This window comes from Herpailurus yagouaroundi, unplaced genomic scaffold, assembly GCF_014898765.1.
Source record: "Herpailurus yagouaroundi ecotype Mexico unplaced genomic scaffold, PumYag 222, whole genome shotgun sequence".
NCBI classification, from domain to species: Eukaryota; Metazoa; Chordata; class Mammalia; order Carnivora; family Felidae; genus Herpailurus; species Herpailurus yagouaroundi.
The window spans coordinates 10,969,353-10,992,516 of NW_024412453.1; the positions used below are offsets into that span (position 1 = coordinate 10,969,353).

The 23,164-nt window shown below is 53.2% G+C and overlaps 1 protein-coding gene across 1 annotated transcript in view; it reads left to right on the forward strand.

The window, feature by feature from the left end:
• TEKT5 (tektin 5) overlaps nucleotides 1-22,641 on the forward strand; it is a 38,588-nt gene extending 15,947 nt beyond the window's left edge. Inside the window, exons 6-7 of the mRNA XM_040459045.1 lie at nucleotides 18,189-18,343; nucleotides 22,249-22,641. Of these exons, the coding sequence (XP_040314979.1) occupies nucleotides 18,189-18,343; nucleotides 22,249-22,465 (372 nt within the window). The 3' untranslated portion in view covers nucleotides 22,466-22,641. The remainder of the gene's footprint in view (nucleotides 1-18,188; nucleotides 18,344-22,248) is intronic.
• The last annotated feature ends 523 nt before the right edge of the window (nucleotides 22,642-23,164 follow it).

Consider the following 23,164-nt stretch of genomic DNA (forward strand, 5'->3'; position numbering starts at 1 on the left):
GAGGTGGGGAGCACAGCCTTTTCCCTAAATTTCTCCGGGCAAGTTTGGGATTATTACTAACAGTCTCATCCCCGCTGATCAGAGACGTTTTGCAATCATGTGGATTTTTATTAATAGTCATTAAAAAAATTTTTTTTTAATGTTTATTTACTTTTGAAAGAGAGAGCGAGTGCAAGCAGGGGAGGGCAGAGAGAGAGGGAGACACAGAATCCGAGGCAAGCTCCGGACTCTTGAGCAGTCAGCACACAGCTCAACGTGGGCTTGAACCCACAAACTGTGAGATCATGACCTGAGCCAAAACCAAGAGGCAGACGCTTAACCACCTGAGCTTCTCGGGCGCCCCTGAGGGTGCTCCCTTTAAAGTTATAACTGTTCTGGGGTACCTGGGCAGCTCAATTGGTTAAGCGTCTGCCTCTTGGTTTTGACTCAGGTTGTGATCTCACAGGTCGTGGGTTCAAGCCCCGTGTTGGCTCTTCGCTGACAGCTCAGAACCTGCTTGGGATTCTCTCTCTCCCTCTCCTCCCCTCTCCTGCTTACGTGCTTGCTCAATCTCTTAAATATACTTAAAAAAAAATTTTTTTTTTAACTGTTCATTGTTGAGCTCAGCCTGATTGCTTTTGGCAAGAAGCATTTCCGGAGAATTCTAGGGCCCCATCCGCACCTGTGCTACAGAGCAAGTATTTGCCCAAGTGGTCCTAGGAATCCACTTAGAGTGGCCACGTCTACACAGTTCCCCATGCAGACTTTGAGTCCAGCAGGGGTTTAGAAGACAGCCTTAGCTGTGTACCATGATCCTAGGGTTCCGTCCCCGAGGCCACAGCCCAAACCTTGTCACTCATTCTGGGCCCCGTCCTTGAATTTCCCCCTTGCACTTTCGGGCCTGTGATGTGCCTCAGTCCTGTTGACCTCTGCTAGGAGAGAGGCTGGTGACTTCTCCGGGCTGAAGCAGTTGATGGCCTGGGAACAGGCTGCTGCTGTTGAGAGCTGGGGCCCCCGGGGGCTCCAGATCAGCATAAGTCCTCAGCTGCATCCAGTGACGGAGTTGAACATGCCTCGTAGGAGGTGGACCCTCAATATGGCGGAAAGGCGCAGGGTTGGGGGAGGTATGGGGACACTGCGATAGAACAGTGCTGATCCTGAAGTATGGGAGCCAGGCCCTGGCAGGGGAGGTGACGCTGTGTGTGTTACAAGCAAGAAAGTGATTCCTCCTTCCATCTTTTCTCAGTCCTTTAAGTAATCTCAAGAGGCAAGTCCCGATTGGATGCTAGAATGCCTTCTTCGCCTGTTTTAAACAGAGAGCGCCAGCCTCCGGCTAAGAACTTGGGGGCAGGCAGCAATGTCTGGCCAGTTTTTTTTTTTTTTTTTTAAGTGTATTTTATTTCTTTATTTTGAGAGAGAGAGAGAGAGAGCATGCACGCATGAGCTGGGTAGGGGCAGAGAGAGAGAATCCTAAGTAGGTTCTGCACTGTCAGCACAGAGCCCAATGTGGGGCTCGAACTCACAAACCGTTCGATCATGACCTAAACTGAAATCAAGAGTCAGACGCTTAAGTGACCGTGGCTCACACTGTGGCCAGTGCCCCTGGCCAGTGTGAACAACATGGTTTTCCACGGTTTCGTCCATTTTTATGGTTACTTGCACTTACAGCAGATGATGCTGATTTTCCCCTGATGATAGTGATGTAAAATTTTATAGTCGAATCAATGCATTTAAGTTTTGTTTTTTTTTTTTAATTTTTTTTCAACGTTTATTCATTTTTGGGACAGAGAGAGACAGAGCATGAACGGGGGAGGGGCAGAGAGAGAGGGAGACACAGAATCAGAAACAGGCTCCAGGCTCCGAGCCATCAGCCCAGAGCCCGACGCGGGGCTCGAACTCACGGACCGCGAGATCGTGACCTGGCTGAAGTCGGACGCTTAACCGACTGCGCCACCCAGGCGCCCCTGTTTTTTTTTTTAACAATTGAATTTATTTGAAGAAAGAGTTGTTAGTTGTGTGACGAGTGGTGGGAGGGGGAAGGTGAAAACAGCAGTGTAGACCCCTGTGTGTCAAATACCTCTGCATGCGCGCTAATGGCCGGTAGTACCCGGGTATTTCGTTGAAAGGCAGATTCTGGCTGAGCAGGTCAGGGGCCTGAGGGTTTGTGGTTTGAACAGGCTGGGGCGGGCGGGGGACGAGGGTGTGAGTGCTGCCAGGAGGAAATAACTGGACTGGAGGTGATAGAGCGAGTTGGCTTCAACAGACATCTGGGTATGCAGCCGTCTCCTCCCCTTCTCTCCCTCCCTCTTCGTCCTCCCTGTCCTCCTCCCTTCCAGACTCAATACTAGGGGGAACCAAACCCTTCTAAAAGGCAAACCTCGGCCCTCCAGTCTAATCAGATTTGCCCTGATGGCATCTGCTTTCCAAACTTCTGAGCCGAGCCCCGTCAGCCCTCCCTCCACGGATGGGGCCTGCTTACCCCCTCCTGCGGGTCAGCCTGCTTCGTGCAGAGGCAAACGCCCCTCCTGGGGTTTCTGCCACCCCTCGGTGGGTCATGGTTTTGACGAGTCAAAATCCCATTTTCCCATCTTGAGCGTTGGTGTGGTCGGAGCAAATGAGGACGCCAGGAGCTGGGGGACCAGGATAAGCCAGAAGCGCAGCCTCTGTCAGCCTGTCAAAGAGAGAAGTCGGATTTCTCGACTTGCCGTGGACAGCTGTCTCCCTGCATGCGTGGTGGGCTTTCTTGTCATCAAGGGCAGCAAACAGGAGCAAGCTTCACCCTGAGGACTTCCACCCTGCTCCCTGCCGCACCTGGAGCCCTCCCATCTCCCTCTGTGGCTCCGGCTTCCAGATGCTTCCAGATGCTTCCAGGTGCTTCCAGATGCTTCCAGATGCTTCCAGGTGCTCCATCCCAAACCTTGGAGACCACTTGGATGCCTCTCTTCCTCTCCCACCCCACGTCCACTCCATCAGCAAATCCGGTTGGTTCTATTTTCAGAATCTCATTGCTTCTCTCTGCCCCCTCTGCCTCCACCCTGGCCCAGCCTCCACCATGTCTTGCCCGGATTACTGCCGTGGCCTCCCTGCTGCCCTGTTTGCCTTTGGTACTTTCCATGGACTAGCTGGCAGCTAGTTAAGAGGGCATTTGGTTTACCTTGAAAAAAAGTTCAACCGCTTTGGATCCTTCCGAAAACCTTGGGAGTTTGGCCCGAGAGTGCAGCCTCTGTCTGGATAGAAACTGCCAGTGTCCGTGGATCCCCATGTTCACCCTGAGCAGGCTGCTCTGCCCCACTGTGGTCCTGAGAACTTCTCAGCAGCCCCTCCCCTTTGCAATGTAGCGCCTCGCGAAATGCATGGCGCCCGGCACATCAAGTAAAGGCTGGCTGGGTGGTTTAAGTCCAAGGACAAACACTAGGAGTCTTGGGCCTGCTCTTCGGCCCCTCACATTTTTCTTTTAACAGCTTTATTTATCCCTGATGCGTAATTAGCCGCACATATTTGAAGCGTACAATGTGAGTGGTTTTGACAAGTCAATGTCACGAGGCCATCACCTGAGTCAAGGTAGTCAATGTATGAAAGGCTTTCTTGTGCCTGTCATCCCTTCCCCACCCCCCACAACCACTGATCTGCTTTCTGTCAGTACAGACGAATTTGCATCTTGTAGACCACATTATAAAGGGACACCTACCCTGTACGCTTTTTTTTTTTTTTTAATTTGGCTTTTTCACTCAGCACAAGGGAGGGTCCTAGTTTACTCCTTATTGTTCAGCAGTTCTCCGTTGACCTGTTGAAGGACGTGAAGTTGTTTCCAGTTCGGGCTGCCACCTATAAAGGTGCTACGGACATTTATGTCCCTATGTTTTTACATACTCTGCTAGAGTTGTTTTTTGGCTTTTTTGCTTTTAGTATTTTGGTAGGGTCGCCTGGGCGGCTCAGTCGGCTAAGCGTCCGACTCTTTGTTTTTGGCTCTGGTTGTGATCTCGCGGTTCGTGAGTTCAAGTTCAGGTTCCATTGAAAAACAGGTAGCTCTAGCAACTCTGAGCTCAGGTTTCCACAGGGGAACAGCGGGCAGGACTTGAGTGGCCGCCACCTTTTCGGACAGGGCCCGGGCCCTGCAGTTTGCCTGGGTCCCCACCGCATCCCATCACTGCCCACTTCGCTCATCTGGGCCCCTCCCCGGGTTCCAGTAGGATCGTGCATTGGCCTGTTTTGCTCAGTGCGTGGGAGGAAATGCCGGAAAGTAGATGAATAAAGCAGCCGGGCACGGAAAGAGTTTAACAGAATGCAGAGGGACTGTGAGTTTTAACCTTGAAAGCCTTTGCTTTCATTCTGGGGTGTCTGTGGAGTTTTGCTTTCCAAGGGGTCATTAACACCAGCAGAACACGCTTTCCTGGGAGGCCGGGCCAGGGCAGGAAGGCACAGCGTCTGAGGGGTGAGGGCCTCACCCCTCTGCCAGCCCCTCTGTTTGTCCAAGGAGGTCTGGAACCCATTGTGGAGTGGGAAATACTTTCGTGGTTTGCAAGCAGCCGGATCCTGTCCAGCACGGGTACCCACAGCCAAGCTACTGACGGCTCTTTCTAAAACTGGCCCAGTTTAGAGGGCAGTCTGGTGTGGGGGGGGCAAGGGCCAGGCCTTGAACACCCCTGCAGCTCGGTGAGAAAGTTCCCTTTGCGGAGTCTCTCCATCAGGCCTGCCGAGGGCGTCAGGCCTTGACGTGATACTGATTTGCCTTGACCGTCTCTCTATCTGACAGCCATCCAGTCTCGGGCAGGCTTTGAACCTTTAAAGGCAACAGAACTGAGTGAGACTTCGCTGCTTTTTTCCATTTTCTCTCTTGTTATGGTAGCCTCTGTTAATGGCCAGGGAGATTGGTTTTCCACTTGTGGCAATAAAATAAAGATCCCGTTTCAAGTAACGCTTGTCAAGGGAGTTGATTTGAAGAAAAATCGGAAATAATTGTGAAGATGGTATGTGGGTTGGGGCAGGTTAACTCAGGAGAAGCCTCGGGGCGGCATGCGGTAGGTCTCTGCCTGATGCTCCGCTTTGCCCCAGAAGGGATCCAAGGTCTCCTTGCTGTACCTGGGCCACGTGTGCCTGGGGACACTCAGCGTGAGGGGCACCCCCCCCTCCCCGAGAGCTCAGGTATGGGCGGTTCTGAGGCCTGTGCCAAGTGGCAAGGTGATGGTTGGGGGTGGGGGGACCGTGTCACCCATTATCTGTCCGCAGTGACACTGAACAAATGGGAGAGAAGCTGCTGGAATCGGGAAGACAGAGCAGAGGTCTGGAGCTGGGAAGGTGTCCAACAAACGCAGGAAGTTGGAGGGATGGGACAGGAGAGGTGGGAAGAGAATGGGACAGAACCAGCAAGGGTCCGTTGGGGGGAACCATACAAAGGAGGCTGTCTTGAGGTCACTCTGCGAGCACCGCCAAGGCTCAGGGAAGCTATTCCTTCCCTCCTCCCACCGGCAGAGCTTTAGTTGGTGTTAGCCAATCACACGCTTCGACTGGAAGCCGGGGGTGGGGCAATCGCTGGGATTGGTTCCTGAGGAGACAGGAAGCCTGTAAGAGGCAGCCTGGCCCAGGCAGAGAGCACCTAGCGGTTTCCTAATTTCTTCCAAGGTGTGACTTGTCCACTCTCGGGTCCTTGGCTGTTTGTCTGCTCGGGAGCCACCGCCCAGCCCCTTGTATGCTCCTAGCTGTTGCATCTGCTTGCCTTGTCCAGGTCCAGAATTTTCTTGCATCTCGACATCCTTCATCCCCCTCCCCCCCCGTGTGTCAGCCCCACGGTACAGTGTGGATGGCCGCGTTGAGTTCTGGCTCTAGCGCTTTCTGGCTAAATGGCCAAGGCCGGATTGCTTCACCACTCTGTGCCTCGGTTTCCCCATCTCTCGAATGGGAGCAGTAATGTTTGGCAGACGTTTGTGAGAAAAACAAAAAAACAAAAAACAGCTGTGTCGGTGACCGTATTGGTGCCCCGTGAGTATCAGCTGGAAGGATGGTAAAAAAACCATAGTCGGATCTCTGATCCGGAGGGAGGAACGGCAAGGTGGCAGAAAGAACATGGCATCTGGAGTCAGAAGACCAGGGATGAATTTTGGTGCAGCTAAGGGATCTTGGGAAAGTAACTAACTCCTCTGAATCTCCGTGTCTCGATGTATGCGACAGGAGTAATCCTGCCAGCTGTGAGATCAGAGGGGAAGGGGCAGGTGAGCAGTTCTTGTGCTTGGCTGCACACTGGAACCACCCACATGCCTGGGTCTCACCTCTAGGGATTTTGATTTAAGTGGTTGGGGTGTGGCCCCGGGCATCCAACCTTGTGAGCTACCCCCAGCCAAGATGGAGAACCAGAGGTTCCGAGTTCAGACCGGTGTTTTCTCAGAGTGTGGTCCTTGGGCCAGAGGCATCAGCCTCACCCAATAATGTATTTGAAATGCAAATTATTGGGCTCCCTTCCAGCCCTTCTGAATTAGAAACTCTGGGGCCCATCCATCTGAGTTTTAACAAGTTCTCCAGGTGTATCCCAGGCATAGACGTGGAACGGATGGGTGTTAATCCCCTCCCTTTGCAGCTGTTTACTTAGCACATCTTATGTACTAGACTCTTTAGGTGTTGAGGATATAATGCGAACTGGGTGAGATCCCTGCCCGGAAGGGGGCTTCCGTTCTACTGGGGGAGACTGGTTTTTAAAAAAATAAACAATTAATTAGAAATTGTGATAAATGTTAAGGAGACGCTTGAAGGCCTGCGCTAGTGGATTGCCATGAATTTTCCTACTCACACAAGTGTCCTCTCTAGCAGGGAGACTCCACCAGTGTCTAAACCCCTCCAGGACTTGCCGGACCCCTGACCTCAGACAGCCTCTCAGCAGCTGGTGTTTGTATTGCCTGAAGGCAGCTGGCCACCTCTGGACAGCCCTCACCGGGAGCAGGGCTTAGTCAACATCTATCCTGCTCTTCACCTGGGGTGAATTTCCTCCCCAGTGGTATTTGCCAGTGTCTGGAGAGGTTTGGGAGGCAGGCGTGGGACTGACAGATAATGGGTAGAACCTAAGGATAACGATAAACATTCCACAAGGCGCAGGACAGGCCCCCACAACAAAGACATATCTGTCTCCATGTGTCAAGGTGCCGAGTTTGGGACACCATGCTCCGGAGTCTTCACGACCTGAGTTTCTGGTGTGGTCGCTCCAGAACACTCCTGTCCTCACTCTCCTTGCCCCTGGCCTTGGCTACACTTGAAAACCTTCCACCATTTGACCAGCAAAAGGATTCCTAGCGGCCTTCTCCCTTCCTGAGCTGAGAAAGCTGCCTTTGAGCCAGGCATCTCCTTGGAAACCCCTTGGCTTCGCGCAATTTGGAAAACAATGAATTTGCAAGGTTGCACAAAGCATCCAGAAGCCTCAGGCCGGCTGGAACTGCTAAATGCAATTTTTTTTTCCTCCACATCAAAAATAATTTCCTGGCCTTAGATGCTTTCTCTGCTGTCACAAGACAAGACGCCGACAGATAGTTTTACATGGCCAACAACCTCGTTGGACCCCTTCCCCTCCTCCCCCCGACTTTCAAAGCCTTTGGATGGATTTCTGTTCCAGCCAGGAATATCAGGGCACTTTTCCGCTGAGCCTCGAGGTTGGTTTTGGCCTAGGCGGACCTGGCAATTGCGCACACAGAGGGATGGGGTAGGGGGGGAGGTTTGCCCTCAGCTGCTCCCCTGCAAGGGCTGAGGGTGGCTGATCACGGTCTGCTTGGCCATCGGGGTGCAAGAGGGAAAAAGAGAAGATTAACCGTAACTCTAAAGACTAAGCTTCCTGTGTGTAGCCAGGGTTCTCATGGCTTTTCTTGTGTTAACTCCCCTTCCTCAAATGTCAGTAGTGCAAAGGCTGAGGAGCCCTGGTCTCCTGGCTTAAGGCTTGGCAAAAAAAAAAAAAAAAAAAGGGCAGTAAATAATTAAGTAGATAGACGAATACATGGAGGGACAGATGAACAGACAGAAAGTGCTCTGGTCAGGGCGCCTGGGTGGCTCAGTCTATTAAGCATCTGACTCTTGATTTCGGCTCCCTGTTGGTGAGGTCAAGCCCCGGGTTGAACTCTGCACTAACAGCACAGAGCCTCCTTGGGATTCTCTGTCTCCTTCTCTTGGCGATTTGCTAAGGCCACATGCTCAGCAGGGTGCTGTTGGCATTCGAACACAGGCTGGTGGCGCCCTCACCTGTCTTCTAGGCGGTTCCTACTGATTTTAAGGGGCTGGGCAGGCTCAGGTGTGTGAAATCTGGCCTCTCCTCCCTTGGCGTGCTCCCATCCGTTACCAGTGCCCCCTGCTTTGCTTTCTCAGTAGTCCCGTGACCTTGTGACTTCCGTGTCTCTCCATCCCGCCTTGATGTGGGTCCTCTGCCTCTCCATTGCCCACTGGCCATCTTGGTCCCCTCAGTCCACCCTGCAAATGGCGGCCAGAGAGATCTGCCTCCAGCTACGAATCCGGCGCTGTCCTGCCATCTTAAAACGTTAACGTGCGTGGGATTACTTGAGGGTTTTGTTAAAATGCAGATTCCCTTGGTAGGTCGGGGGGGTAGGGCCTATACCCTGCATTTCTTTTTAAGTTTATTTACTTATCTTGGTGGGGGAGGGGCAGGGAGAGAGGGAGAGAGACAATCCCAAGCAGGCTCTGCACTCTCAGCACAGAGCCCGACTCAGGGCTCAGACCCACAAACCGTGAGATCATGACCTGAGCTGAAATCAAGAGTCGGATGTCTGAACCACCCAGGTGCCCCAACATTTCTAATAAGCACTCAGAACCCAGTGATGCTGGTACACAGACCACACTTTGAGTAGCAGAGCAGTAGAGAAATTATTCTCTAAATGCAGGAAACCTCAGAGGAGCATTAGCCTTGTATGAGATGGGCCGTTTCTGATGACTGGGGCTCCCTCTGTGATGGGCTACAGGCAGGGGTCTCAAACTTCTGGCTCCGGGGCCAACTCTGCCCCCTCTTGGCCTGTTTTTGTAGATAAAGTTTTATTGAAACACAGGACCCCCCCCCCCCCACCCCATACATTTACGTGTTGTCTGTGGGTACTTTTGCACTGCTGTGACCAGGTTGAGTAGTTGTGACAGAGACCGTGTGGCTCCTAAAACCTGAAATACCTACCCCACAGACCTTTCTGGAAACATCTGTTCACTATCTAGAGCATCCTCAAGGTGCTCCAGAAGGCTGTGTACTGGGACTCCCTAACGTCTGAAGGGGCTTGACTTGAAGGCTTGAAGACTTAAAACTTGACTTGAAGACTTAAAAACCAAATCAAGGGGCGCCTGGGTGGCTCAGTCAGTTGGACGTCCGACTTCACCTCAGGTCACGATCTCACGATTTGTGAGTTCCAGCCCTGCATTGCGCTCTGTGCTGACAGCTCAGAGCCTGGAGCCTGCTTCGAGGTCTGTGTCTCCCTCTCTCTTTGCTCCTCCCCTGCTCTCTCTCTCTCTCTCTCTCTGTCTCTCAAAAATAAATAAACGTTAAAAAAAAACAACAACAACACAGAGAGCCATACCTGCAGCTAACAGGTCTCAGGCTGGGTCTCAGGGAAGTGGGTCCAGGCACACGGGGCAGACCCATGATGCTTTGAGGTATAGCACACGTCACCTGGTCCAGGAGCCTTGTAGCATCCTAGCCAGTGGGGGAGCGTAGGCCCTGGTCCCCATTTGCCAGATGAGGAAATCGCCAGTGCAGCCCAGTGGCTGAGTGGGGGTGTGGGTTCCACAGCTGGTTTGTGGTAGGGTTTGGACGGGAACCTGGGTCTCCTGATTTCCCGCCTGGGGCTCCCACCTCCGAGACACCCTGCACGGAGTCCCTGGTGGCTGGGGATCTACCTGGAGGGGGGTCGGTTAACAGAAAGAACTTCGGTTGGGGGAGGAGGGTTGAGGGCGTGTGGCCCACCATCTGCCTCCCACTGGCTCCCTCTCTGAGCCACATTCCGGAAGCTGAGAAAGAGGACATTCCTCCTCCCTTGCGCTGGCGACCCCTGCCTTGACCCCTTACGCCCAAATAAGTGGGTTAATGGAGGTTAAGTGTGAGCCCTGGACTGGAGGTCTGAGGGAGTCTGAGTTGCCTGCAAAGCCAAATTCTGTCAAGTGAATCTCAGTTTCCTATTGTCTTATATAAAAAAAAAAAAAAGAAGAAGAAAAAGAAAAAGACCAAAGATCCCAAAGGACAAATCTAACAGACTGAACATTGCAGGGTGGGGGTTGTGCAAGTGCCAGGCGCCCGACTAAGCACTTGACCCACCTTATCTCAGTTAATGCCCACAGCAACGTTGGGGTGAGCTAGTGTCGTGCTGGTTTTGCAGATGAGAACAGGAGCCCCCCCCGCCCCCCGACGTCTGGCTCAGTGAGAAGGGGCTCAGGGGATGTGGGGGACTTTCTGGCACGAGGCACAGGGGGATCAAGTGACCCGTTCCCGGTCAGGAGCTGGAATTTGAACGTGGCTCTGTGTGACTGCACAGGGGCCCGGTGGCACCAAGTGACCTGCCCCTCCCCACCCTCCGTGCGCTGCGCGACCCTCAGCCTCACAGCGCCCACTGGCAGGCGGCCTGCAGCTCACAGGGCACAGAGCTGGGGCCTAGGGAGCAGAGTGAGGTGAGCCCTGCACCATCGCCACCTCCTTCCCAATCGTGTGCCAGCTTCTGGGCCCAGGCCGCTGAGACTCCTCCCATGGGGTGACCCCCCTGGGCCAATCGCACGGCGGCCCGCCCAGCCTCTGAGCCAGGCTGCGCCCTGCCCCGCGAGCTCCTTCTCCCCCCTGCTTCTTGGGCTCTGTGGGAGCAGAAAGGTTAACACCCCTAAGGCCTGCGGGAGAGGAGGTGCTTCTGGGAAACCCTCAGAGCTCAGGGGCTGGGGAGAGAGAAAAAGAGGGAAGGAGAGAGAGAGAGAGAGAGAGAGAGAGAGAGAGAGAGAGAGAGAGAGAGATGCCTCTACCTGGCCAAGGAAAGATGGGGAAGGGGCGTGATGACTTTCTTGTGGTCCTTTCCAGGGGTATTTGTGGGAGAAACACACACACATGCACGCACGCACTTGCTTTTGGAAGAGCAGGTCACATGCACGCACGCGCTTGCTTTTGGAAGAGCAGGTCACGACCCCTGCTGTTCATGTGGCTCCTGAGATGGGTGTGTGTGTGTGTCTCACGGCTCCGTGTGCCGGGCGGTGGAGGGGGCTCACACGCCTGCTGGGGTTTCCGGGAGCTCCTCCCGGGCTGGCCACCCCGTGCCCTCACCTCCACTCTGTGCAGTGGGGGTATTACCATCCCCGGTTTACCGGAAAGGCTCCGAGATCCTAGGACACTGGCTGAGGTCACCCAGTGTGGGCTAGGATTTGGATATGGTCAGGCAGGCTACTGCCAACGTCTGTCCTCTTTTTGTTTAATCTTTATTTATTTATTTTTTTTGAGAGAGAGTGTGTGAGCGTGGAAGGGGCAGAGAGGGAGAGAGGGAACCCCAAGCAGGCTCCGCGCTGGCAGCACAGAGCCTGACATGGGGCCTGATCCCGGGAACCGTGAGATCATGACGTGAGCCAAAATCAAGAGTCGGACACTTAACTGACTGAGCCACCCAGGCGCCCCAGAGTTTGCTTTCTGGTCGGGGGAGAGGACTAACATTAATGAATAAAACACGTATTATGTCAGCAGGTGTAAGGACTGGAGAGAAATACAGTAGGGGTTTGGGTGGTTGGGAGTGCCGGCCAGGGTGGGGGGTTGCATTCTTCTGCGCGGTCTAGGCACAACCTGAAGGAGGCGAACGAGCGATGTGGGTGTCTGGGGAAGGAGCATCCAGGCAGAGGGGATGGTGTGTAAAGGGAGGTGTCGGTATCTGGGACACTCATTCTGTGTGTGTGGGTGGGTATGAGGGTGTGTGTGCACACACGCACACATACACACACGTATGAATGTAGCAGGTGCCTTGTCTGAGGGATCCTGACCTTGGGATCAGGGTACTGGGTTTGCCCAGACCTTCCCACCTTGAAAGACTGCCCGAGCACTGAGCTTCCTGCCTGCCTGGCCCGGGGTCTGGATTACCCGGGCCATGGTGAAAGAAGGGCACAGCTCTGGGCTGGGGGTTGGAGTGTCAGGTTTTTAAAGTGGTTGGCTTCGGATTCAGCCTTGCGATGAGGCTACTACTCCTTCCCCAGACCCCTTTCTGGAAGCCCAAGCCCACGTGCACATCTCAAACAGTACCTTCGACCTGCTCGGTCAGTGTTGGGGATGAACTGGATCACTTGACTTCACTTGGGGCTTCCTGCCAAGACAGACAGCCTTGACTGACAACACCAAGCCCATGACTGTGGTCATTGACCTGCTTCCTTCCCTTGGAGACATAATGTTCATGTGTCTCTGTACCGCTTGAACCCATGGAGCTTGACTGTGGCTGCACTTCTGAATTACTCCGAGAGCTCCTGAAACATCCTGATACCCAGACCCACGAAATCAGAACTGCTGGCGGAAGGGCCCAGGCATCCATCCATCCATCCATCCATCCATCCATCCATCCATCCATCTATTTATCTCTCTCTCTATCTATCTATCTATCTATCTATCTATCTATCTATCTATCTATATTTGTAAAGTTTATTTATTTTGACTGAGAGAGAGAGAGAGAGAGAGAGAGAGAGAGAGAGAGAGTGGGACAGAGAGAGAGGGAGAGAATCCCAAGCAGGCTACACACCGTCAGCACAGAGCCGCACATGGGGCTTGATCCCATGAACCGTGAGATCATGATCTGAGCTGAAACCAAGAATCAAACGATCAACCAGCTGAGCCACCCAGACACCCCAAGCATCTGTATTTTTTTAAAACCATCGCAGCAGGGAACCTGGGTGACTCAGTTGTTTAAGCGTCTGACTTTGGCTCAGGCCATGATCTTCTGGTTCATGAGTTCTAGCCCTACATCAGGCTCTGTCCTGACAGCTCAGAGCCTGGAGCCTGCTTCAGATTCTGGGTCTCTCTCTCTCTCTCTCTCTCTGCCCTTCCCCACTAATGTTCTCTATCTCTGTCTCAAGAATAAATATTAAAAAAAAAATTAAAACCCTCCCAGTGATTCTAACATGCAGCCAAAGTCCAGAATCAGTACCCTTTACTATCAGATGGTTTTTTTTTTTTTTAATTGGCTTTCTCCCATTAAAAAAAAAAAAAAAACCAGGAAGAACCTAAACTACAGAAGTTATTTTAAAAGGAAACTTTAAATCTGGTAGGGTTGTGGGAACTTTTTCCTTTCTGACCCCAGGGAAGAGAGATGACTTTATCATACTCCTCACTTCTTGGTGCATCCTGTTTATAAAAAGCCCCTTGCTTATTTCTTTTTCCCTCCTTTTATCCTGTCCTTCCTGCTTCCTCCTTTTCTCACATAGACGACTTTCCCATCGATGGCCGTTTTAACTGTTGAACGTGGACCTCTTGGTCGAGATGTATTCTTACAAAATGTGCATGGCCGTTGTAGGTGCAGGGATTTTTAATTTTCTCCAAAGGGATTGTGTAATAGAGTTCACTCGTTTGCCTTCTTTTCTCCCCCTGTGTAGTTTTAAAGACCCAACCCTGGTCCTACCCGCACCTAGTCTACACCTAATGGCCACCAAAATCATCTGCAGTGCCCGTCTGCTATCTCTTACTCGTCCTTCTCCATGGCCAATGGCATCCATTGCCAGCTTACTGCCCACTACGAGTGATACCGCATGGAACATCCTTGATATATTTATTCCTGACAGTCTTGGGTTCCCACAGTATATACCCAGGAGGGGATATACTGGGATATGTGGGTCATCCTCTTAGACCCAGGGCTCTTCTCCCATGGGATGTTATGGAATTTGGGGTCCAAGGACCCGGCTGACCTGGAGCTTGGTGGGCCAGGCTGGCATTTGGTGCCTACATGAGCACCGGGCAAATTCTTAGCTTCCTCTTGGGCATGAAGGTCAAGGCCACTGTGTCTCAGGCTCCTGCCCCTGGTCAGTCCACTTGGTCTCTGGCTCCTGGCCCTTGGAGGTCACATTCCTCAAACTTTTGGAGGCTGAGTCATTGCCCACGTGGGTAGGACTGGGGTGGGCGACAGGGGCTGTCCCCAAGACAGAATGAGAGAGAGAGAGAGAGAGAGAGAGAGAGAGAGAGAGAGAGAGTGTGTGTGTGTGTGTGTGTGTGTGTGTGTGTGTGGCTTTTTCCTCCCTTCTAGGACCCTGGCTGTGAGTGACAGAGGCTGGACACCAGGTTATGGGGAACAGTTTGGGCAGATTTGCTTTGGGTGTGAGTCATTGATGGATTCTAGAGGGGCCGATTCTGGAAAACCCCTACTATTCTGGAAAATGCACCAGCAGGCCTGCTCAAGAAATTCAAAGGGGAGACGGGAGGTGGTGGCCTGGAGATACAAACAACACTCAGCACCCAGCACCCCCACAACGCCAGCAGAGGGAGGCAGGGGACTTGGGCTGTGACCACCCGCCCAGCTCCCCAGCCCCGCTCCACCTGCTGCATCCGTGTGCCTGGGAGACAGTGTGATACAGGGTTTCCCAAACCCAGTCGCTCCTGGGCCACCTTCTTGACGTCACCAGATCCACCAGCCACCTGGGCTATTATTTATATTTCAGTTTAAATCCAGTCCCTGAAAGGGGCTTAAAAACACATTCATTTAAAACGTATTTCCGTCCCTTGTGTAAATGGAAAACTGGCGGCGCTTGCCATAACTGGAAAGGAGCTACAAGAATACATATAAGGCAAGTAGAGCAAACTTGTTAAAATGTTGCTGCAGCCTGTTGCCTGCGGGAGACTCTGGATTCCACCTCTGCTCGCGTGACCCCCTGGAAGTGGTTGGCAGGCTTGAAAGAGAATCAATGAATTTCAGTTCATGGTGCGGCTGCTGTGTCCCTGTCCCTCCGCTGTGCTGGCGAGACAGTTCCTGGAGAACATGTAGTGGAGGCCCCTTGGGTGGCCCCGTCCCCCACCAATGTCCTGCACACTAACCACATCCAATGCATATTTTCCTAACAGAGAGAGGGTGGAAGGAACTTGAATTTCGGCCATGCTCAAGGGAGCACTTACAGTTGTAGCAAAGCCTTGTCGGTGCTTCACAAGCGGTGTGCGTTGCGTATAATAAATATTTATCGCATAAAGGAGCACACGAATGAGTGAATTCTGCACTAGAATGTAAACTCCACCGGGATGGGTTTTCTGTCTGTTGTGTTCAGTGCCGTGTCTGATTCCTACAAGTGCTTTGCACCTAATAGGTGCTCAGTGAACATTTGGTAAGTCGACGAGTGGATCGGCGAGACTGTAGAAGAATGAGTGAATGAAGAAATGATTGAGCACATGAATGAGTGTGAGCACCACCCTTCGACTCAAGAGTCAGGCCTCTTGTAAAGTTGCAGGCCCCCAGGGAGGCTGGCCGAGCCCTGAGCTGGGGACCAGGGGACCAAGAGAGCCAACGGGAGAAACCAACATAAACACAGCCTGGGAGCAGCTCAAGGGTGTCTTAGCAGCAGCTAAGAGGAAGCAAAGCATCCTGGGAGCTGCCTTCATGGGCTCAGGCAGGGGGCACGGCTGGCAGCTACCCCAGCAGCCAAACCCTCAGTGATGTCCTCCTTACCCCCCTTGCCAACAGGCCACAGACGCGTAGATCTGAGAGGGAGGGGCTGTTTTCTGCATGGGGTAACGTGATGCCAAGAAGCATTTTTCAGCTCTAGAAGGCTTGATTTTCTTCTGTACCAGGCTGGGGTGGTGCTTTTGGAGATTTGCACGTCTGTGCCAGCCCTCTCCCCCGCCCCCCAACACACACACAAAGGGGCAGGTTTTTAAGGAAAATCCCCACAAGTTCTAACAGCTGTCTCTGCACTCGAGTGTTTACATGCGCTCATGTGCCGAGCGCAGAACATACGGGATAATGTTTAACCAACATGTGGTCAGTGGCACTCTGGTTCTGAGTGGCTCCGTGAGGACCCGGTGAGAGGCCAGGCTTCCTCCTCATGGGCTTTGAAGGAGGGTCAGTGGCCCCCTTGACCCCCCATAGCCCTGCCACCCATCTCCACCCCAATAGGGAAAGGACATCCTTTTGTTACCTTGAAATAGCAAAACACGCTCTTTCCGGGCTTTTTCCCTAAGCTGATAGGGAAGTCAGGACTTTAATTCTTTGGAAAAAAATTGCCTTTTAATTTCTTGTGCCCGTAGAATACGGGCTCAGCCCAGCTACAATAGTCATCAGGTTATGTCATCGGGTTATAGTCAATAGGTTATGACTTGTGAGCATTTCCTAGCTCACAAAAAGAGGGAAAACAATATGAATGTAATGTCCTTGAAGGCGGGGACTGGGTCTCACGCTTGTGATCCCTGCTCCATTCAGGAGGCAGGCACACTCATGTGCCAGTGGTGTTTTCCGATACTGAAATCTGAGATGGACTGGACCACTATAAAGTTCAGGGTACCCTGTTCCTAAGCCTCAGGGTGGACAAGGACGATGGGGGAGAGCTGGCTAAACATCTAGACTTCCAGTGCTCCCTGTAACTCACTCACTCACTCACTCACTCACTCACTCACTCACTCACTCATTCATTCATTAAGTGACTTTATTGAGTTCCTGCCGTGAGGAGAGTTTGTAGATTTAGCAAATAAAAAGCAGCCCGTCCCAGTTGAACAGGAATATTGGAGTAACAACAAATCATTTTTTTTAGCGCAGGTATATCTGGCGTGGTAGCTGACACATATACTAAAAAGGTGCTTTGTTGTCGATCTGAAATTCACCTTTAACTGGGTGTGCTGGCTTTTATGTGCTAGCCCTCGCTCTGCACCAAGCACTGTTCCTGGCGATGGGGGTACGGCATGGACAAGCCCCCAACTTCTTGGAGTGTACGTGCTAGCAGGGGAGACAGACAAACAGACAGCGGAAGGCAGCCTTGTCAGAACGGGGCGCCATCCGGCCCTGCCAAGTCTGGAAGGGGTGTTAGTGCAGCCCACCCACAAAGAATCTTCTGGAAGGAGGGGTCCCCAGGGAAACGGGAGCCACTGACGGTGATGATAGGGAGGAGAGGGGACGTGTCAGCCTCAGTGAGGTGACATCTGCTGAGTACTCTCAGTTCTGGTGTGCTTATGTCGGCCAAGGGCAGGATCAGGTTCCTTCTGGTGCCTGTTCTTTATTCGTCCTCTCACGCTGTTACTTTTTATTATGGAAAATTTCCAACACACAGACGTCGAGAGAATCCTATAAAAGTCCCCCAACACGAAATGTCGACGCCTTGCCAATCTTTTCCTGCAAATGACCTTTTTCCGATTTTAGCTTTGTTTTCTACTGAACTATGACAGTCTTCCAGTAAAGTGCACAGCTTGATTAATTTTGACAAGGGTCTTCCGCCCGTGTTTACAGCTATGGAACTCCACTCAGGTTAAGATATAGAACATTCCGGGTCCCCAGGAGCCTCTCTCCTGTCCCTTCCTGGGATCTGCACTTCACCAGCTACAGCTGATGTCTTCTCTACAGGGCATTAGAGTGGGGAAAATATTTCTACACATAAATAGAAAATGTTGAGCCTCTTCCCCTCTTCTCCCTTTCTTTTCTTCCTTTCTAGTTTATTTACTGATCTAGTTACTAGAAAGGTGCATTTTGGATTATAAAAAGATCTAGAAAAACCTAGATTAATTCGGATTAAAGCGGTTCAGAGATTAGCTATTGTTTTGGATTATTGTGTTAGTCTTTAAAAAAAATTTTTTTTAATGTTTGTTTATTTTTGAGAGAGAGAGAGACAGAGATAGAGCATGAGCAGGGGAGGGGCAGAGAGAGAGAGGGAGACACAATCCAAAGCAGGCTCCAGGCTCTGAGCTGTCAGCACAGAGCCCGACGTGGGGCTCGAACTCATGGACTGTGAGATCATGACCTGAGCCGAAGTCCGATGCTTAATCACTGAGCGACCCTGGTGCCCCTTATTGTGCTTAAAGGCCTTTCTCCCTCTCTGTCCCTTTTTTGCCTGAACACTAATTGGCTAACTCCGGTGGGTATTGGAGATTGAAAACACAACTAGCCTTGGCACCTGCCCCTCCCCAGTGTCCGCTGCGTCCTGGGTGACCAGAAGTGCCCCAGCTGTTATCCTGAGATTGTCTTTGAGGAGCACAGTCCCTGCCCCCCACAGCCCTCATGGTTGGGGAAAGAGCCACTGAAGCATTCTGCCGCCCAGGGCTGCTCCTTCCCTGACACCCCACGTGTTCCCCGCAGACGCTGCAGGAGATCTTCCAGGCTGAGAATACCATCATGCTTCTGGAAAGGTCCATCATGGCCAAGGAGTGCCCACTGAAGGTGGCGCAGACGAGGCTGGAGTGCCGGACCTGGCGCCCCAATGTGGAGCTGTGCAGGGACATCCCACAGTTCAAGTGAGTGGGGGAGGCCAGGACGCAGAGGGGTGGGTCCCGCGAGCTCCCAGGAAACCTGTCTGAAAAATGGACCCCCCTCCCACCAGTCAGGATGTGTAGCCCCACTACTCAGCAGGACACTGGGCGGGGGGCTAGATTTCTGGGGTCCCCTGGATAGTCTCCACCACCTTGTGCTCTGGGAACCCTCCAGCTTTCCCCTGAGAGCTCAGCAGAGGGAGCCTCCCGGGCCGGAGATCCCCGTGCCCCTGCCAGCCCCTGGGAGGGGCTCCAGCACACCTCCCTCCGTCTCTGTCTCCCTCTTTGTAAAGTTGTCACCCACGAACGCTGGAATAGCTTAATCCCGCCCATCCCGCTTTGTGAAGGAGAGGCCCTTCTCCTTGGAGAGGGGTTGCAAAGCTCATGCAGGCCCTGAAACGGGGGTTTGGGAGCGCGGGGCTGGGGTCTGGAATGGGATGACGGCCGGGCAAAGCAGGAACAGGCCACCAGACACGGAAATTTGTGTGACCAAGGTCAGGCCCCTTGGTTGTGTGTGCCCTGTGTGCTAGGGACACTGGCTTAGCTAGCTGCTGCTGCGTGACAAAAGCCCCAGGGCTCTGTGGCTTGTCCCCCTCCTGAGCTAGATGGGCCGAGATGTGGAGAAGAGAGCTGGGGAGGAAGGAGGAAGAACATTCTGAGAGAAAACACTGGGTGGCTCCAGGTGACGGTGTTTGATGTGGGCACAGCCTGAGATAATCATTCAGGAAACAGAAAAGCTGGGCGTGTTTGTTGGCTGGGAGTGGACAGGGAAAGTGGCCCCAGGCTTTGAACTTGAAGACCTGGCTGCCTGCTCCCCAGCCTGCTGCTGGCCTGGAAATGACTGGAAGTTCTTCACCCTGGGAGTGGGTGCCGTGCCCAGGGTCCCCCTGCAGCTGGGCTGGCAGGGGTCCAGGTCCCAGGTGAGGGCTCAGGGGAAGCTCTCCCGATCCCTCTTGTACAAGTTCCTGCTTCTTAGATGTTCAGGTTGGTTCCGGCACCCTCTGGGGCCAAGGGGTGTCTGATAACCCACCCCCAGGGGACTTTCACGGAACAGGGCTTTCAGGGACCAGATGTTGTCCTGGAAGGCCCATTACTCGGGGAGAAGCTCCCTGCCTCTGTGTCCACCAGCTGTGCCCCCGAAGGGGGTAGACGGGGAGCATGGGTGGGCCATGTTTGGCTCAGGAGCCCCGGGCAATGTGCGTGCATGCACTCACACGTGTGTCTGTATGTGTCCGTGTGTACATATGTATGTGTGTGCACGAGGGCTTTGGGAGCTCAGCAGATAATAGGATCCAAGCCATCTGCCTTCTCCAGCAGCTGAAGTGTACCCGTCTATGCATTACTCTCCTCGCCGCCGGCCCCCATCCCTCCTTCTCCACCTCTGGGCCTTCTTTCCTGTTTCTTCTATAGGTAGCCCCTCCCCCTCTGGCCCCCTCTCCTGGCTCAGGTCCCGCCCATGCCCATTCCCGAGAACGGACACCCGTTTATATTTACATTTAAATTAATGAACATGAAACAAATCCTAAAACTCAGCTCCTGACGTCCACGAGCCACAGTCCAAATGGGTGGCCAGAGGCTACCACATTGGACAGTGCAGAACATTTCTGTGGCTGCAGAAAGTTCTTTTGGACAGCGCTGGGCTAGAGGACAGCTAAGAGTTTCCAGGCTTCTATGTGACCTGTCCCTAGCCCAGGGCCGCCACAGGGAAGCCCACCCTGATATCCAACTCAAGCCCTTTGGGTAGCATGTCCTCTGGGCCTGAGCACAGAGGCGGGACCCACGGCACAGCCCCCGAGACTGGGCCGCTATCACAGGTCCCTATGGCTGCTGTCACAAGTTACCGCACACCGGGTGGCTTGAACAATGCTTCTGTATGCGCTCACACTTCCGGAGGCCAGATGTGTGAAATCGACGCGGTGGCAGGGCAGGCTCCCCTGGAGGCTGAGAGGGAGAGTGTGCACCGTGACTCCTCTTGGCCTCTGGTGTTGCCGGGCGTGCGTGATGCCCTTGGCGTGGGCCGCATCACCGCCACTGCCTCTGTCTTCACGGCCTTCTTCCCACGTGTCTCTCTCTGCCTCGCATCTCCCCCTCCTTCCTGGGATAAGGGGCCCCGTTTTTGCGCTTAGGATCCATCCTGAATGCAGGTTGACCTCACCTCAGGATCACCTACACCTGCAAAGACCCTATTTCCAAATGGTATCACCTTCACAGGCCCTGCGGTTTTGGACTTGGACGCATCTTTGGGGGCCACCCTTCAACCCACTCCACGTGGATGTTGTGACAACCTCGTAACGCCTCTCCCACCCCTGTTCTTGCCCCTTCCGATCTCATCTTTAGGCGGTGGCCCGGAGATTTTCCCAAAATTTGAGTCAGCGACTCACACCCCCTCCAACACTCGCACACCATTTAACCCCCCAGGGGCCTCCGACGGCCCTGAGGACAACCCAGCCCCCTCGATTTTGGATTTTGCTGTGCTCTATGCTCTAGCCCTGCCCTCTGTCCAGTTGGGTAGCCACCAGCTGCACATGTGGCTTCTCCATTTACATTTCAGTGAGTTAAAATGAAATACCATTAACAAAAACAAGTTTCTCCCTTGCCCTGCCTGCATTGCAAGTGCCCACGGACCCCACGCGGCCAGTGGCGCCCAGAGAGCACGGTGCAGGTATAGAACATCTCCAGCGTTGGGAAGTCCTGTCCTGTAGAATACGTTCCCTCTTGGGCTTCATGCAGCCAGCTGGTTCTCATCTTTTATTCTCGGGTCACAAGCTCCCTCCCCAGAAGGGCCTTTCCTGATGCCTTTGGAAGTTTCCCCAGAAGCAGAGCTTCGGGAGAAAGGGAGTGGGGGGAGGCAGGATAGGGGAGCCCGGCTTCGTCCTGATCGCATCGGAGTCTCTGCATCATGAATTGCACCATGGAGGTGGTCCCACCTGGAGGCAGGGGACAGCCTTTTGTACCCCTATGTGGGTGAGCCGTTGGCTTCTCTGGAGAAGCGTGGGCCTATGAAGGTCAATATGTATGGCCAGTGCACACGGCAGCTGGGAGGACGGGTGCCCCAGCCAGTAATGGGGACCCGAGCAGGGCGCCAAGACGGGACACCCCACCTGACCATCTTTTATCCACATGGCGCTAGCCAAGCTAGTAGAGTTTTTTGGTTTTTTTAATGGAACAGAATACATACAACATAAAATCTACCAACAACATTCAAAGTGTTGTGCAGTTACACGCACTGTCTAGCTCCAGAACATTTTCATTCATTCCACCCAAAAGGACACCCCACAAACCCTCCAGCCCCGGGCAACCACTCCTCTTTCTGTCTCTGTGGATTTGCCTGTTCTGGAAGTTTCATGTAATTCACATAATACATAACCTTTTGTGTCTGCTTTCTTTTCACTCAGCATGAGCCTTCAAGGGTCCTCCCTCTATTGCAGGTGGCAGGGTTTTGTTCCTCCGTGTTAGGGCTGAATAATATCCCATCATATGGATGGACCACCTTTCGGTTGGCCATTCCTCCGGTCGGAGGACAGTGGGGCTGTTTTCACCTTTTGACTCTTGTGATTAGTGCCGCACAGGTATTCGTCCAAATATCTGTTCGAGGGTCTCCTTGCAGTTCTCGTGGGTATACACCGAGGCGCGGCATTGCTGGGTCACGTGGTAAGTCGACACTGAACTCAATGAGGACCCACCAGATTGTTGCCCCACACATTCCGTGTCTTCCATTGCGCTTTTCGACCTCGGCAGCGCCCGTCGCGAACCGCCTTGTCTCCCTGTCCCACCTCTGTCTTCCCTGACAGCCGAGCCTCGTCCGTCTCGCTCAGGGCTGCCTCCCCGCGCCTGGCACAGTTCCTGGCCCCTGGCAGGTGCCAACTGTGCCTTCTCTGCTCTCGCCCCAGGCTCATGAATGAGGTATTCACCATCGACGACACCTTGCAGACCCTGAGGCTGAGGCTGCGGGAAACCCAGGACACGCTGCAGCTGCTGGTAATGACCAAGTGCCGGCTGGAGCACGAGCTGACCGTCAAGGCCAACACGCTGTGCATCGACCAGGAAAAGTGCATGGGCATGCGCAAGACCTTCCCCTGCACCCCGCGCCTGGTGGGCTATACCTGAGGGGCCGCCTCCGGCCCCTGGCATCCTGCTCTGTGCCCATTCCCTGCACAGGGTGAAAATGAAAAAGGCAGAAAAATAAAATAAAGTGTCGTTTCTTCCCTTTCCTCCTATCATGGGAAAGACCCCAAACTATATATATAAAATGTATGAAGAGCCCAAATAAATGTGCCCAAACCCAAGATGTTGGAGGTCATTCTTTGCTGCAGAAACCGGCCTCGTAGCGGATCCCGGGAGGAGACAGACAGATTTCTTGGGGACGGAGCACTGAGAGGGTCTCGGCACCCCCGGGAATGGAACAGACCACATTTAAAAAACAAACAGACCAACCCATTTGTCCCTTTAGGAGCACGGTGTGTAGACCACGGGATCTGAAGACCGGATACCGGAGCTGAGATTGGCCAGAACCCAGCTGTCACTTCGGAGCTGGGTGGCCTTGAACGGGCTCCCAGCCGGAGCACCCTCACGTACAAAATGAGGTCAGTCCAAGGTGGAGGCCGCTGTCAGCTGTGTGGGGCCGGGCAAAAAGCCAGGATTTGGAGCCACAAGTCCTGGGTGTGAATCCCAGCGTTGCTATGTGGGGTGTTTTGGAAATCGCTATGGGAGAAAAAGGAGGTAAAATCAGTTCTGGTGGGGGGGGGGCAGGAAGAGGCAGGTGAGGGTTGAGAGAGAGCTCTAGGCAGAAGTCACACTGCTTTGAAG